Source organism: Rattus norvegicus, chromosome 14, assembly GCF_036323735.1.
Source record: "Rattus norvegicus strain BN/NHsdMcwi chromosome 14, GRCr8, whole genome shotgun sequence".
Lineage (NCBI taxonomy): Eukaryota > Metazoa > Chordata > Mammalia > Rodentia > Muridae > Rattus > Rattus norvegicus.
In genome coordinates this window covers 84,733,041-84,747,112 of record NC_086032.1, presented here as the reverse complement: position 1 = coordinate 84,747,112, position 14,072 = coordinate 84,733,041, and the positions used below count along the sequence as shown (strand labels likewise).

General features: G+C 44.7%; 1 protein-coding gene and 1 pseudogene across 10 annotated transcripts in view; one reads left to right on the top strand and one right to left on the bottom strand.

Moving 5' to 3' along the window:
- Ankrd36 (ankyrin repeat domain 36) overlaps positions 1 to 14,072 on the bottom strand; it is a 116,764-nt gene that overhangs the window by 35,322 nt on the left and 67,370 nt on the right. For 5 of the 10 annotated variants that reach the window (XM_008770392.4, NM_001419749.1, NM_001419750.1 and 2 more), the window contains 5 exons: positions 12,581 to 12,751; positions 9,570 to 9,603; positions 7,568 to 7,640; positions 1,745 to 1,955; positions 2 to 176 (listed from right to left, as the gene is read on the bottom strand). In XM_008770392.4, the coding sequence (XP_008768614.1) occupies positions 2 to 176; positions 1,745 to 1,955; positions 7,568 to 7,640; positions 9,570 to 9,603; positions 12,581 to 12,751 (664 nt within the window). Of the gene's footprint in view, position 1; positions 177 to 1,739; positions 1,956 to 7,061; positions 7,641 to 9,384; positions 9,527 to 9,569; positions 9,604 to 12,580; positions 12,752 to 12,821; positions 12,971 to 14,072 lie in introns of those variants that run through there. The other 5 variants (XM_039092849.2, XR_005493389.2, XM_063273222.1 and 2 more) reach the window with 5 other exon arrangements.
- LOC134481869 (small ribosomal subunit protein eS24-like) lies at positions 2,701 to 3,120 on the top strand (annotated as a pseudogene).

Sequence of the window (14,072 nt, the reverse complement as noted above, 5' to 3'; positions counted from 1 at the left end):
CCTGTCTCAAATCTTTTTCTAGGGCCTTCAGTTCCGCGATCACGGTCCTGATTTCAGGGCGCTGAGTACGCTCCACACTCCCATCATGTTGTTCCTCTTCCCTTCGTAACCGTGGTTTCTTTTGAGGGAACATAAACTCGACATTTTCTCGTTTCTCATCTTGCTTTAGGGGGAACCTGGAGTATTGAAACACATTACGACTCATTTCGAGGAAACACGGTCATCGTGGTTTCATTATACTAACAAATTATCTTCTTGATAATCGCCCTTACAAACGATTGAATAAATTGTCTTGAAAAAAATTTCACCACCATAAAATATGCCAGTCGTGCCCCAAAACGATTCACATTGCAAAGGAACACCTCCAGATGTTCACACAGTAGGGTAGCCATGACCCAAGGCCGGAAGAATGACTCCAGTATCCACTATCTCTCACCGTGCTTGTTCCTAACATTTCAACCATATCCCAGTGTTATTTATCCCACAGGAAGCTCGGTAGTCTTTCTGAACAATTCATGAGCTGATCATGTAGCAGCAGTGAGTAGTTCTTACCATAGATATCTGAATCAACTATGGTTGTATAAAGGAGACATTGTGGAATAAATCAACGAGTGACCTCCATTTTCTTTTTGTAAAATGAGTTCACTCTCCAGAGAGCATCTTTTTTTCTTTTAATACTATTTATTTATATTTATATGAATATACTGTAGTTGTCTTCAGACACACACACACATACACACACACACACACCAGAAGAGGGCATCGGATCCCATTACAGATGGTTGTGAGCCACCATGAGGTTGCTGGGAATTGAACTCAGGACCTCTGGAAGAGCAGTCAGTGCTCTTAACTGATGAGCCATCTCTCCACCCCGACCTCTATTTTCTGTGTATTTCGTTTGTGTTAACAAAGATACAGATGGGAACCAGCTCATTCTCAGGCTTGTCATTCATGACGACCTTGGTTGGGTCCACAGCAAAGTGAATGAGTAATTAAAGGGACCAATTGTATAAATTTAAAAGTAGTTGAGTTGAGAAATAATGACTCCTTTATGTTCTTTAGATAAAGCTCTAAATGAACATTAAGTTTTAGAACAAGTAAGCTATATTGATCCAAGTTTTTAAAAAGATTCCTATACTTTGAACAAGTAATGATGTTCCAAAATATTTAGAAATTCAGAAAACAAAGTCCAAATGGCATTTCCTGCAGCATTAACTGTGACAGGAAAATAAGAAAGTGATCACAAGTCCCATCCTTAAATGAATAGTGAACAAAAGGACTCAGCATAGCCACTCGATTTCCAGTCTTGAAGAGTATGAATTTATTTATTTAAAATACTCATGCCCAAATGAGGTGATCACACTTTTCTTAATAATTCCACACTCCACAGGACTGGAAATGTTCTTCTCCTGGGACACTAGGCCGTAAGCCGGCCAGTAAGAGAATCCCATTCCTCTCAGTAGTACAGTAGGATGGTTCAAGCATTCCTCTGAAACTAAGATTCACGGGGCCGGAGAAATGGCTCAGTGGTTGAAAGCACGGGCCGTTCTTGAGAGGACCTGGGTTGGATTGTTAGCGCCCACAGGATGGCTCAGTCGTCTCTAACTTTGGTTCCGGGTAATCCGATGCCCTCTTCTCGCTCTGGGGTGTTCCGTGCATTGGCACACAGACACACATGTAGGCAGACACACATGCATATAAGATAAAAATAAAAACAAATTAAAAACCAACTAAGATACCATGCCTCAAATCGCAGAGCTCGTCCCATGCCACTTCTTTATGCTGTGACCAGGATTTTGGTTTTTTAATTTCCGTCTGTTCTCTCTGCACTCCGCTGGCCTTGTCTTCCGCTTTTCCAAGTTTTCTCGTAAGCAGCTCACAGTGACTCTTCTTCAGCTCTGTCAGTCTTTCGTCTGAGCGAGCCGTGTCCCAGAGCTTCAACAGGGTGCTACAACCTGTAGGGGAGAAGACAGCACCAGGACGGATTACATGTGAGCGTATTTTGAACACAGGGACTACGTTTTCCCAGTCAACCATTTGGACGCTGAGCAGTGAGCATTATGTGCCTGTAATAAAGAACACGGTGTTAAATTCTGCAGGTAAAACAAATGAGCCCTTATGTGATGGATATTCTTGGCTGCCATCTTGATCATATCCACAATAAACTAAAACCCAAATGGCTGGGCACACCTGTGGGGGATTGTTTTCATTAAAGCATTTGAAGTGGGAAGACCCAATTTCTAATGCAGGAGGAAAGTTCCACCTCTAATCCAGTTTGTGGTGGGAAGATCCACCTTTAATCTGGGCCACACCTTCCGCTGGAAGCCTATAGAAGGGACATGGAAGGAGAAAGCTCTCTAGCTCATAGTCTCCTGGCAAGTCCATTCCTCCAGTGGCATCAGAGACTACTTCTTTGGGATTCCAGCATATGCTGAAGACCAGCTGAGACATCCAGCCTCATGGATTGAATGACTACTGGGTTCTTGGACCTTTCTTTGGTAGGCAGCCACCGTTGGACCTGCTGGGCCGCAGCCTCTAAGTCACTCTAATACGTCCCATTTATATAAACATGTTCATTCTATAAGATCTGTTACTCTAGAGAACCCTGAATAATATACTTGCTTTTGTCTGGTTTCAACTCTAGGGGAGAAAAGACACAGAATGAGCATTATATCTTCCTCTACAGCTCCAACGCCGTAGCCATCATGAATGACACGGTAACCATCCGGACCAGGAAGTTCATGATAAACTGTCTGCTTCAGAGGAAACAGATGGTCACTGATGTCCTTCATCCTGGGAAGGCCACAATACCAAAGACAGAAATTCGGGAAAAGCTGGCCAAGATGTACAAAACCACACCAGATGTCATCTTCGTATTTAGATTCAGAACCCACTTCGGTGGGGGCAAGACAACTGGCTTTGGCATGATCTATGACTCTTTGGATTATGGAAAGAAGAATGAGCCTAAACACAGACTTGCGAGACATGGCCTTTATGAGAAGAAAAGGACCTCCCGCAAGCAGCGAAAGAAACGCAAAGAACAGAATGAAGGTCAGGGGGACTGCAAAGGCCAATGTTGGTGCTGGCAAAAAGCCAAAGGAGTAGCTCTGCAGTGACTTGACGTTCTGCTGTGATATGCAAATTTCTGAGGGTAAAAAGAAACTAAAAAGCTTCTGTGAAAAAAAGAAAAAAAATGAGCATTATATTATTCAGATGGATGCTGTAGGAAAACGATTTTATGAGAACGAATCTCAAATGAGATCAAAGTAGATCTCATTTACTACACTGAGAAATGGAGGATGAGAAAACAGGCAAAATGTTATTACAACGATTAAAAAATATATTTATTTTTATATTATACAATATATTGTATAATATAAAATATATTTATTTTTATATTATACAATATATTGTATATATAAAATATCCTGGCATCATATCTCGCTGTGAAGGAGGGTCCAGGCCATCAAACAAGAAGAAGGAATTCATGTGGAGCCTTCTGGAGTCTCAGGTGAACCGAGGCCTCCAGAGGACAGAACATTGGAGGCAATAGAACACTGTAAGAACGCTGCAGACCTGCTGATGAGGCCCCTTCAACATCAGCAGAGTATGACTAAACGCTCGTGCCAGGAAGGCTTCGGTGACCGATGTGGGGGACACCTGTAAAGCCCCCAGAGAACTGGGACATTGGAACAGGGCTCACAAAATGGTGGAAAGTGTCCATCCCCTGCAGACTGGCCAGATAACCGTAAGCCAGGTTATAATGGGTTAGGACAGTAGTTGTCAACTTGTGGGTTACAACCCCCTTGCAAAGGGGTCATATCAGATATTTACATTACAATTCATAGCAGGAGCAAATTTACAGCTATGAAGTGGCAACAAAAATGATTTTATGGTTTTGGGGATCACTTCGACATGAGGAACTGTATTAAAGCGTCATGGTTTTAGGAAGGCTGAGAAACACTGGGTCAGGAAAAGGTGGAGCCTAACACTGGGGAGAACTGGAGGCTGTCAGAGGAACAGGAAGGAAGGGTCGAGCTGTTCAGTGTAACTTAAATGTATCTGTCTTAGTGACTTTTCTATCCCTGTGATAAAATACCACGATCAAGGCCACTTATAAAACAAACTTTAATGGTGCTTACTTTTGGAGGAAGAGAGTCCATGGCCATCATGGTGATAAGCACCACAGGAGGCGGGCAGCGTGGTGCTGGAACAGTAGCTGAGAGCTGACATCTTGAGACAACCAAGGAGCAGAGTGAAAGACACACACCAGGAAAGGGACAGCATCAATCTTTCTAAACCTCAGAGCTCATCCCCAGTGACACGCCTTCTACAAGGCCACACCCCCGATCCTTCCCAAACAGTCCCACCTGTGGGTGGGTACAAACTACTCCAATCTATAGGCCTGAGACAGAACAACTTAAGCGACAAGAAATATGTTCCACGACAATAAAGGAATCAAATTGGAATTTAATGGTTAAAATTTAATAAATGTTGGCAAAAGTACCCAAACAACTCTGGACTAATGTGTGGTCAGTTTCTATTCTTTTATACAGCTTAAAGTCTCCTGGGAGGGAAAACGTCAGCCGAGCAATCAGCTTGGCCTGTGAGCGTTCTGTGGGGCGTTGCCTTGATTGCTAATCTATGCAGGAAGGCATAGCCTATGGGTCTGCCATCATAGGCTGTACAAGAAAAGCTGGCTGAGCATGATCCAGTGGGAGAGCCAGCAACGTTGTTCTTCCATGAACAACAAGTACCTTGCCCTGACTTGTCTAATGTCGTACTGTGACCTAGAAGTGCAAGCTGGAATCCTTGGGAACGGTCAAAAGAAACATATCCTGAGCACTACCATTTCGTTCTCAGATTCCATTTAATCATGGGGAGAAATTAAATTCAAGGTTCCAGGCACTCGAGGAGCTGGGGACTTCCGAAAAGCTGAACAGCATCTATTATAAGGAACTAAGTGTCACTCAGGGACAACTCCATCTTGCTGGCAGTGTCAAACACGTTCATGTCCCCAGGCCCAGGACTCTGCTCCTATCCTGATTGGTGAAAACTCCCTTGATCAAACCCTTATGTCAAAATATGATTGGACAATGCTCCAGCCCACGTCCCGCCCCACTCTGTGGCCATCCTTTAAACATGCTGTGCCCTTTCTCTTGGTGGCCACAGTCCAGTTCCCAAGTCCGTTCTGTGGCTCTGATCGATCAGTGGCAGCTGATTACAATGCACTTTCATCCTCTTCGTTGACCCGGTGGTTGACTTATGTGGATTTAGGAGGACCTCACAACAAAACAAACCCACGTTACTTTCATTTGCATGGATTACCACAGTGACAGAAAAGGAAACTCAATACCTGGAAACATAGGTCCCTAATCCCAAAGCCATTTCATTCCTGAGCCACAATGGGAGTTCAAGGTCAGTGGAGGAACTGACCAAGACTCTAAATAATAAAATAACCAGAGAGCTGGAGGTACAGCTCAGTGGTCCTTCCTGCACCTGGCATGCACAGGGGCCTATATTTAATCCCCAGAACTGCATCAAGCACACACACATGCACACACACCATACAAATAGAAAATAAATATAGAAAGAAGCTTGATAATGTGTTAAAAAACAAAACCCAGTATGAGGACCGGATTGCCTTTTTGAGTTGATGGCCAATGGATCACTTTACACTCTATTGCCAATACTCTTGGTTACCCCCAGAGCTTGACAGTGAGACTCTACTACTATTGAAGACACACAGACTTGAGTAACAGAACACGGGAAAAATGAAGCTAGTACTCACGCAGCAGCCTCCCCCCAACCCCCGCCACCCGACTGGCTAGCCTTCATTCTGCTACAAGGTGCTGTGTATGCTGCTGGAGGAGAGAAATGGCCATCGGCTTCGCCCAGTGAACCGTGCAACCTGCAGACAGGCTAGTGCCTGACGAGACATGCCCACTGTTGAAACAGAGCCACGAATGCCATAGGGTTAGCCAACCACGTTCTGATTGGATGTAAGGCCCGTAGCATAAGATGGGATCCATACCTGGCACCGTTAAAGGGGCGGAGAACCCATGGCTACATGGGCCATAGGCCCTAGGGAAGAAGTAGATAGTATTATTCTGCTAAGTGGACAGCTTTAAAATGACTAGTAATGACGTCCCAGTATACACAGAAATCAGATCTCTCAGCTCCCGCCAAAGAAGCTTCTCCTCGCAGTAGATGGTGATGGGTACAGACTCTCAAATAGCCAACGGGTAGAGAACAAGGCACCGTGGAATACTCAGCCCCAAATGGGACCCACATGTCACGCCCCTCCCCCAAGGCTCATGAGCTTTGAGGAAGAGGGGTTGGAAAAATTCTAAGGGGCAGAGGTTGTTGATAACATCAAGGCAGCACCATTTCCCAGATGTGGCAGGGAGGTTGCACATATGAAGTCATGGTGGTTGATACAGATCTAGACAAGTTCAAGGCAGAAAAAAAATCCCAGTATGAGGAGAGGAGGCGGCGAGCATCCAAGCCCACTACTTGCTGAGGAGTGGCCGGCATTTGATAGCAGTGGGGACAGAAGAGTCGGTTTTCTGTAACGATGGGATCCTGGTAATGTTGTCCGCATGCCAGGGCAGGCCCCACCCCTCAGACTAATAGAGCAAGGCTCTGGACTCTGTGAGGTAGGGGGAGGACTCAAAGCTGGAGGGAAATGAAGGGAGGATGGTTATGGGAGGAGCTTGGGAAGGGTGGGTCACACGACCAAAATACATCATATGAAGTTCTAAAGAATTATGAAAAATATTGGTTTTTGAAAGACATAATAGCCACTTACTAGAACGGTAGACATGAAAAGGGCCGGTGATACTACTATGTAAAAACACAGAGGCACTGGCCCTTGTAACTCTCATGCAGTGGTGACGCGAGTGGGGACAATACAAGTACTTTGCAGAATGAACTGGTAGCTTCTTAGTAGGGGACTAAGACAACTGAGGAAACATCTGTGAAGGGAAGATTCATTGATACCCATGTTGACATGGTGGGAAATGTGTGTTTAAACATGCAGACACCTAGGCACGTGGCACATTTTACATATGTGTAATTTATTTTGGTCAAGAAAACCTCAGCGGAGTTAATCGAAAACACAAGGTTCTGTTACAATAACAACACTTGTCAAAGGGGTAGTGGACAGAAGAGAGACCCATGAAAAGCTAGAGGAGCCAGGGAGGGCAAGTGTTTAGCAGTGGGAAGTGATACCCAGGGGAAATCTGAAAACAGATCGTTCTAGTGACAGAGTGGATCAAGGTTTGAGGAGGTAAAGTTCTAAGGCAAGATGAACTGCGCCTTAGGTGCCTCTCACACAGGGCACGGCAGGAGTCCGCAAAAGCTCTTTGGCTGGGAGTTTGAAGTGGTTCTCTGTCTAGTATGGTAAGGAGGGCATCTCTTGTGGGCTCAGAACCTGCGGGACACAAACCTAGGGCCCACATACAGCAGAGGCCTCCTGCTCACGCAGACCCCCTTGCACACTCCCTTCCAAGGTGCTTCGCTTGGCGGCGATGGACTCATGCATGGCAAGGGCTGGGCAACTCACCCCGGCCTGAGGCTGTCGCACAAGGCTCACATCCATGGCTGCCTTCTTCCGTTTCATTAACTTGAGTTTCTGTCTGTAAAATAACACTGTTTCAAAACGTCCTCCAAATTTATATAGCATGTAGTAGAAATGTGCAGAAGGGTAGTTTGAAACTTAAATGTGTAAATAGAAATGTGCAGAATTCTAGATAAAACTGATCATGTCAAATGGTCCTCTGGTCAGCATCTCCAGTTTATTAATTAATTTTGAGACAAGGTTTCATTGTGTAGCCGTAGCTGGCCTAGAACTTGCTAGGAGACCACATTGGCCTCGAACTCATAACCATCTGCTCGCCTCTGGGATTAAAAGTGTGTGCCACCTACACCTATCCCTTATGTCTCTCGTTTCTTAATTTCTTTTTCAAAACATACTCTTTTACAAGTCTTTTTATGTTACTTCTGCAATATATTTCGATTGACACATCATATAGTGTTTGACAAAATATCGTAATGTCTTGATCCTTTTTATTTATGGCTGACTGACATAAACATTTGCTTGCAGTTATTTTTTAATTAAAAATATTTAGTATTGTATGTAAGAGTGAAGTGCCAAGCTGTGGTCTCTCCTGACCCCTTTGCATGCGTCCCGGGATCTAACACAGTCACCTGGCTTCTGGCAAACCTCTCACTTACCAAGCCACCTCACCAGCCCCGGAGAGTTACTTAAAAAAGAAAAAATGCCAACTTAAATACTCTTTTTATTTTGGCTTTTGGAGCCAGAGTTTCTCTGTGTAGCCCTGGCTGTCCTAGAATTAGCTTTGTAAACCAGGCTGGCCTCAAACTCACAAAAATCCTCCTGCCTCTGCCTCAGGAGAGCTGGGACTGAAGAAGTTTACCACGATGTCCAGCTGACTTAAGTATTTACTACAAGTTAGGAGTTAGTATAAATGACCGAAACCTGACAGTGTATAGGGGAAGTTATTTCTAGTCATCTGGGTAACGGGCGAAAGGCAGGCTCTGGCGACCCCGTGTCAGATGCTTTCCTTTGCTGCCACTGGGGTCTCAGTTCCTGTCCTGTTGTCATTGTTAGATTGAAACGGCGATGTCAGAGGAGAGGGCAAGCCTGCCTACCTTTACCTAGCCTATCAGCTGAGTTTTTGACTCTTGGCCATCCCTGGCTTGTGGGTCTCTGGGCATCAGGGTTGGGAATTGAAGTTCTGACAGAATGGGTTTTGTGGTGGGGCTACCTACAGCCGAGCTGCACACTTGGCCTCGCTGTTTAGCTTGTTCTCCCGAACCCTGGTGGTTCTCAGCACCCGTTTATCATTAATTCCCGTACGGCGGGCTGGGATACTATCGTGGAAGCCCACAGGGTCACTAGACACGGAAACCGGAAACCTTCAATGCCTTGCCTGACTTTGGGCCTTTATGAGCCTTGTTCATCTGACTTTGGGGAAGACTCTTCAACCCCTCATATCCACTCCCCCACCTCCTGCTCATGGCCTACTAATTTTGTGGGTGAATGAAGGAGCCCGGGACACGGACATGTCTAACACGGGTGAGACCTGCTATGTATTCACTGTCTTCCCTGTCTTGCCTCAGCATCGGACACTGGTGTCCATCGCTTTAGGGAGCCGTGACTGCCTGGCACACGAGGACACTGTCCTTTGTCATTCTTCCGGACGAATCCCTTGTTTTCTCATAACAAAACAGTGCTGTTTCCAAAACCTTTCTTGCCACCACTGTATTTGTAAGACAGATGCTACTCGTGTGAGGACTCGTAGGCCAGACTCCCCACCCGATACCCACGCACGGTGCCAGGCTTGGGTTGGGCAGTACCGGGGATGGGCAGTGGAGGCTGCAGGTTCACATCCTTGCTGTAGGGCTAGGGTGATGCTGGTGGCAGCTGTGGCAGCTCTAGAGTCTCCCGGTGAGACGTCACTCGGCCTGTGGCCCAGGCTCCCTGGGCTCTGCTTCACTCCTACAACCAATCAAACTCCGTTCTCATTACTCATTTACAGTACCTTGTTCTTTTCTTTAGCGTCTCTCTTTGTCAGCCTTTAAAAAAATAAAATCTTTTCAGGCAAATGTCAAGTATACAAAACACAGTGTCCTGCTCTATAAATCTCTACATCTGTAATTTACTTCACAGGTCCATGCTATCTAATTTAAAGTACGATTGTTCCCTGTAAAGTGGTATCCAACTATAAACAGAAGTTAAATGTAATGGACAAAGAGTAATAGTACTTGTAGTAGTTAATTCTTATTATCAACTTGACCCAACCAAGAACCTGAGAAGAGAATTTCAATGAGGGATTTCTAGATCGGGTTGGCCTGAGATCATGTTCACAGCATACAGTCTTGATTATGCATTAAATGATGTGGGAAGACTCAGCCCATTGTGGGTGGCACTATTCCCTATGCAGTGGGTCCTGAACATACATATACACTCTCTCTCTCTCTCTCTCTCTCTCTCTCTCTCTCTCTCTCTCTCTCTCCTCACTCTCTCCTCACTCTCTCCTCTCTCTCCCCTTACTCCCCCCCCCCCATCTTTCGCTATGCTCTTGACTATACTTGACTACAGATGTGATGGGATCATCTTTCGCAAGCTCCTACCACTGTGACAGCCCTACAGTAATGGGCTGTAGCCTGGAATTTTGACAAAAAAAAAATCCCCTAAGTTGCTTGTTGCCTGGGTATTATAGCCTAGCAACAGAAATGAAACTAGAACAGTACTAATATTGTAATGAAGAATCATATTTAGATCAAAGTTTTCCAGTAGAACCAAAGGAAAAAAGCTATCATTTTACCATAAGGTTTTATTCTTATTGTGGTGAAAAGACAAAAATCAGAATTATGCTAAAACTCATTTAGAAAAAATTACTTAAGTCCCCCTCTGAAATCCCCTCCCTTTAAAATATTTGCTTATTTCTTTAAAGCGCATGAGTGTTTTGCCTGCATATTTATCTCCACATGTGTCTGGTGCCCTCAGAGCTCATACTCAAACCCAGGCCCTCTTGCAGGAAGAGCCAATGCTCTCCTCTACGGAGCCACATCTCAGAGAAACCCCTCATAGCCGCAGTGGCTGTGTGTATCCACTACACAGGGGCGCACATTCCTCTAAGCACTCTGGGTATCACAGCCATTCTCACCCTCACAGTCTGTGTGACAGGAGACTAGGAAGAGGGGAGGCAAAGGAAGGGAGAGCTGTTGCGAGCACACACAGCGAGCCAGCTAACTCCGAAGCAAACCTGAACTTCTGGGGTTGGGCCATGCCGGGTTAATCATACACATTGTACAACACTCTGTGAAAACAATACGTGTCACAAGATGATACAACAGCAAACGAATCTGTTTGTATATCATCTTGGTAAAATTACAAACAGCGACTTCAGAGTTTTGCAGCTAAACAAAAGGCTGAGCTCTGTGGGGCATCACACAGGCAAGTGCGCTGTGCAGGAGTCGGTGCGAAGGTCACAGGTTCTAAGCCTGCCCGCCCTACGGAGTGATTTCAAGGCCAGCCCGAGTGGCTTGGGATGTCCAATGGGATGGAGCTCGGGCACAGGGCCAGTTGCTTTTGGTATTGCTGTATGTATGGAAGACCGTTTCATACACGGTGATGTTATTATTCCTCTATAGTAATCTGTGCCACGGTTAGCAGTTTACTTAGCTACTGCAGACTGGGAAAACCCTGCTCATCTCCAGAACGTGTGAGCCCTCACATTCAAGGGCAGCCTACACAGCCAGAGCCGCTCATGGTGATTCTTAAAACACACAGAGGATGATGAAGTTCTTAGTGTGCCTCAATGTCCTAGTACTCTGTATTATTTTATAACTTTACAAGCTACGTATTAATCCTCATTTTTAACATTTGATTTTAAAATTGTGTGTGTGTGCGTGTGTGTGTGGTGTGTGTGAATGTGTGTGTGGTGTGTGTGTGAATGTGTATGTGTGCGTGAATTTGTGTGTGTGTGTGGTGTGTATGTGTATCTGTGTGTGTGTGAATGTGTTTGTGTGCATGAATTTGTGTGTGTGTGTGAATGTATGTGTGTGGTGTGTGTGTGTGTGAATGTGTGTGTGGTGTGTGTGTGTGGTGTGTGTGTGAATGTGTATGTGTGCGTGAATTTGTGTGTGTGGTGTGTGTGTATCTGTGTGTGTGTGAATGTGTTTGTGTGCATGAATTTGTGTGTGTGTGTGAATGTATGTGTGTGGTGTGTGTGTGTGAATGTGTGTGTGAATGTGTGTGTGTGCGCACACGTGCTCATACATCCAAGAGGTCAGAGGAAGGCATCTGATGCCCTAGAGCTGGAGTTACAGGCTGCTGTAAGGTGCCTGTGTGGGTTCTGGGAATCAATTTGGGTCCCTTACATGAACAGTCGCTTGTAATCACTTATAACTACTGAGTCATCTTGATAAACTCATAGCTTAGTTCTAGGTCATCATTCCAACTGGCAAATATAGTAGCTTTCCATTTCTGATACATTTTTAGTATGAACAAACTCCTCTCTCTCTCTCTCTCTCTCTCTCTCTCTCTGTGTGTGTGTGTGTGTGTGTGTGTGTGTGTGTGTCTGTGTGTATGTGCCTACCTCTCTGTGTGCATACAAGCTCAAATGTCAGTTTACTATTAGCCTGGTATAATATATCAAAATTTCAAACACTCTGTCACACAAACATTTCAGTTGGACCCAGTTTCTCTGACACTGGCTTATATCCATCCTCAAAAAAAAAGAAAAAAAAAAGAAAAAAAAAGAAAGAAAGAAAAAGAAAAAAGAAATGCTCTTAAATTTCACATACTTAACTGGTTGCTACCCATTTTAATATTGATTTCCTGAGGGAAAAATCTCCAAGGACTGGTCTGCCCTGCGCACTGTCAGGTTTCACTGACGGCCACTGAGGTGCCTGCATCACCATCCGCTGGTGGCGCTGGCAGGGGGCTCCTTGTTTGGAACACAGATGACTCCTCTCCACTTTGTTTCAGAGAAAGTAATCCCTGTTAGCATTCCTTCACAGGAAGCAAAGAGGTCACCGTTTTTACCTTCTTTCAACCGGATCCATTTTAGTGAGAAGGTGGCCATCCTTCAGCGGCAGCAGACCAGCAGCTTCTGGAGGGGACTCCTCAAATACTGGTGTGACCACAGGCTCCGGGGGGCCCCATGCTTCCTTCTCACTGGACTTCGCTTCCTTTATCCACGAGTCAGGAACACTCCTTTGAAAAATTCACAAATAGCAACGTTGTCTGGTACATCCGGCTAAAGGTTAAACAGCAGTCTGCTCACCTTTCGGCTCGTCTCCATCTGCATCTACTACTAGGTGTAAACCACTGTAAGTACCAGGCAAGGAAGGGGAGGTCAGGTTCATCCTAAACGAGGCAGATATAAGACTGAGTTTGCGGATCAAGAGTTGAGTCTGAGCATGTGCAGAGTATCTGTAAAAGACGAGATCCAACAAAACAAAACAGCTCATCGGGCAAAAATTGGGGGAAACTGGTTATGAGGACACTCATAGGAGATATGGTTGAGCAGGTAAGACTACTTGTTTCTTTTGCATAGGACCAAAGCTTGATTCCCAAGCACCCACACGACGGCTCACAAGCATCTGTAACTCCAGCTCCCTCTTCTGGTTCCCATGGGCCTGGCACACACATGGCAGCCATACATACATGCATGCACATAAGACAAAATATATTTAATTTTAAGTATTTGTAATATCATTACTAATATATTATGTGTATGAGACATACACATGCATGTGTGTGTGTGTGTACCATGAGTGTGTGAAGGTCACAGGAGCAAATTCATGGCATTGGGGTCCACTCTCCACCTTAATGTGGGCTTCAGGACTGAACCTTGGTCATCAGGCCTGCCTGGGAAACACCTTAATCTAGTAAGCCATCTCGATGGCCTTTGATGTCAATAAAATGCAAATAAACTTTGGATTTTATTCAATCCAGTTTGCCATAATTGAAACCACCATAAGTACCAGCCAAAGAATAATGATTCATGCCTACCATGTTGGATTTCCCTGAGGAAAGGGGTTAATACAGAGAATAGGGACTACTAAATGCCAGAGCAATTCAAAACTCACATACCTGTAAATTTAGATGATAAGAACTGACCAAAGTAAAGCATTTAAAAAATATTACTAGTCAAATGTTTAAATCAATATGTATATTAAATATGTAAACATTTTACATGTCCATATAGCATGTATGGGTACTTATGCTAGAACCGTGAGATAGTGTACTTACAGTCTTTCAGGGCTGTACCACATGGAGGAGAATGTGGGGAAAACCTACTGACTACATATTTATGTGTTCACATTACATATTGACTATTTACCTATTGTATGTAATATGTAATAAATGCCCTTAATGTCTTCTCCGTGTTTTCATGTTTTCCTGTCCCAGAGGAACCCAGCTCTAGAAATGAAGACTTCAGCTTCAAAGAATGACAACAAAGCAAATGTCGATACACTCTACTCAATTACCCACAATTACCTTACTCAGTCAGGTCCTTAAACAAGAGTGT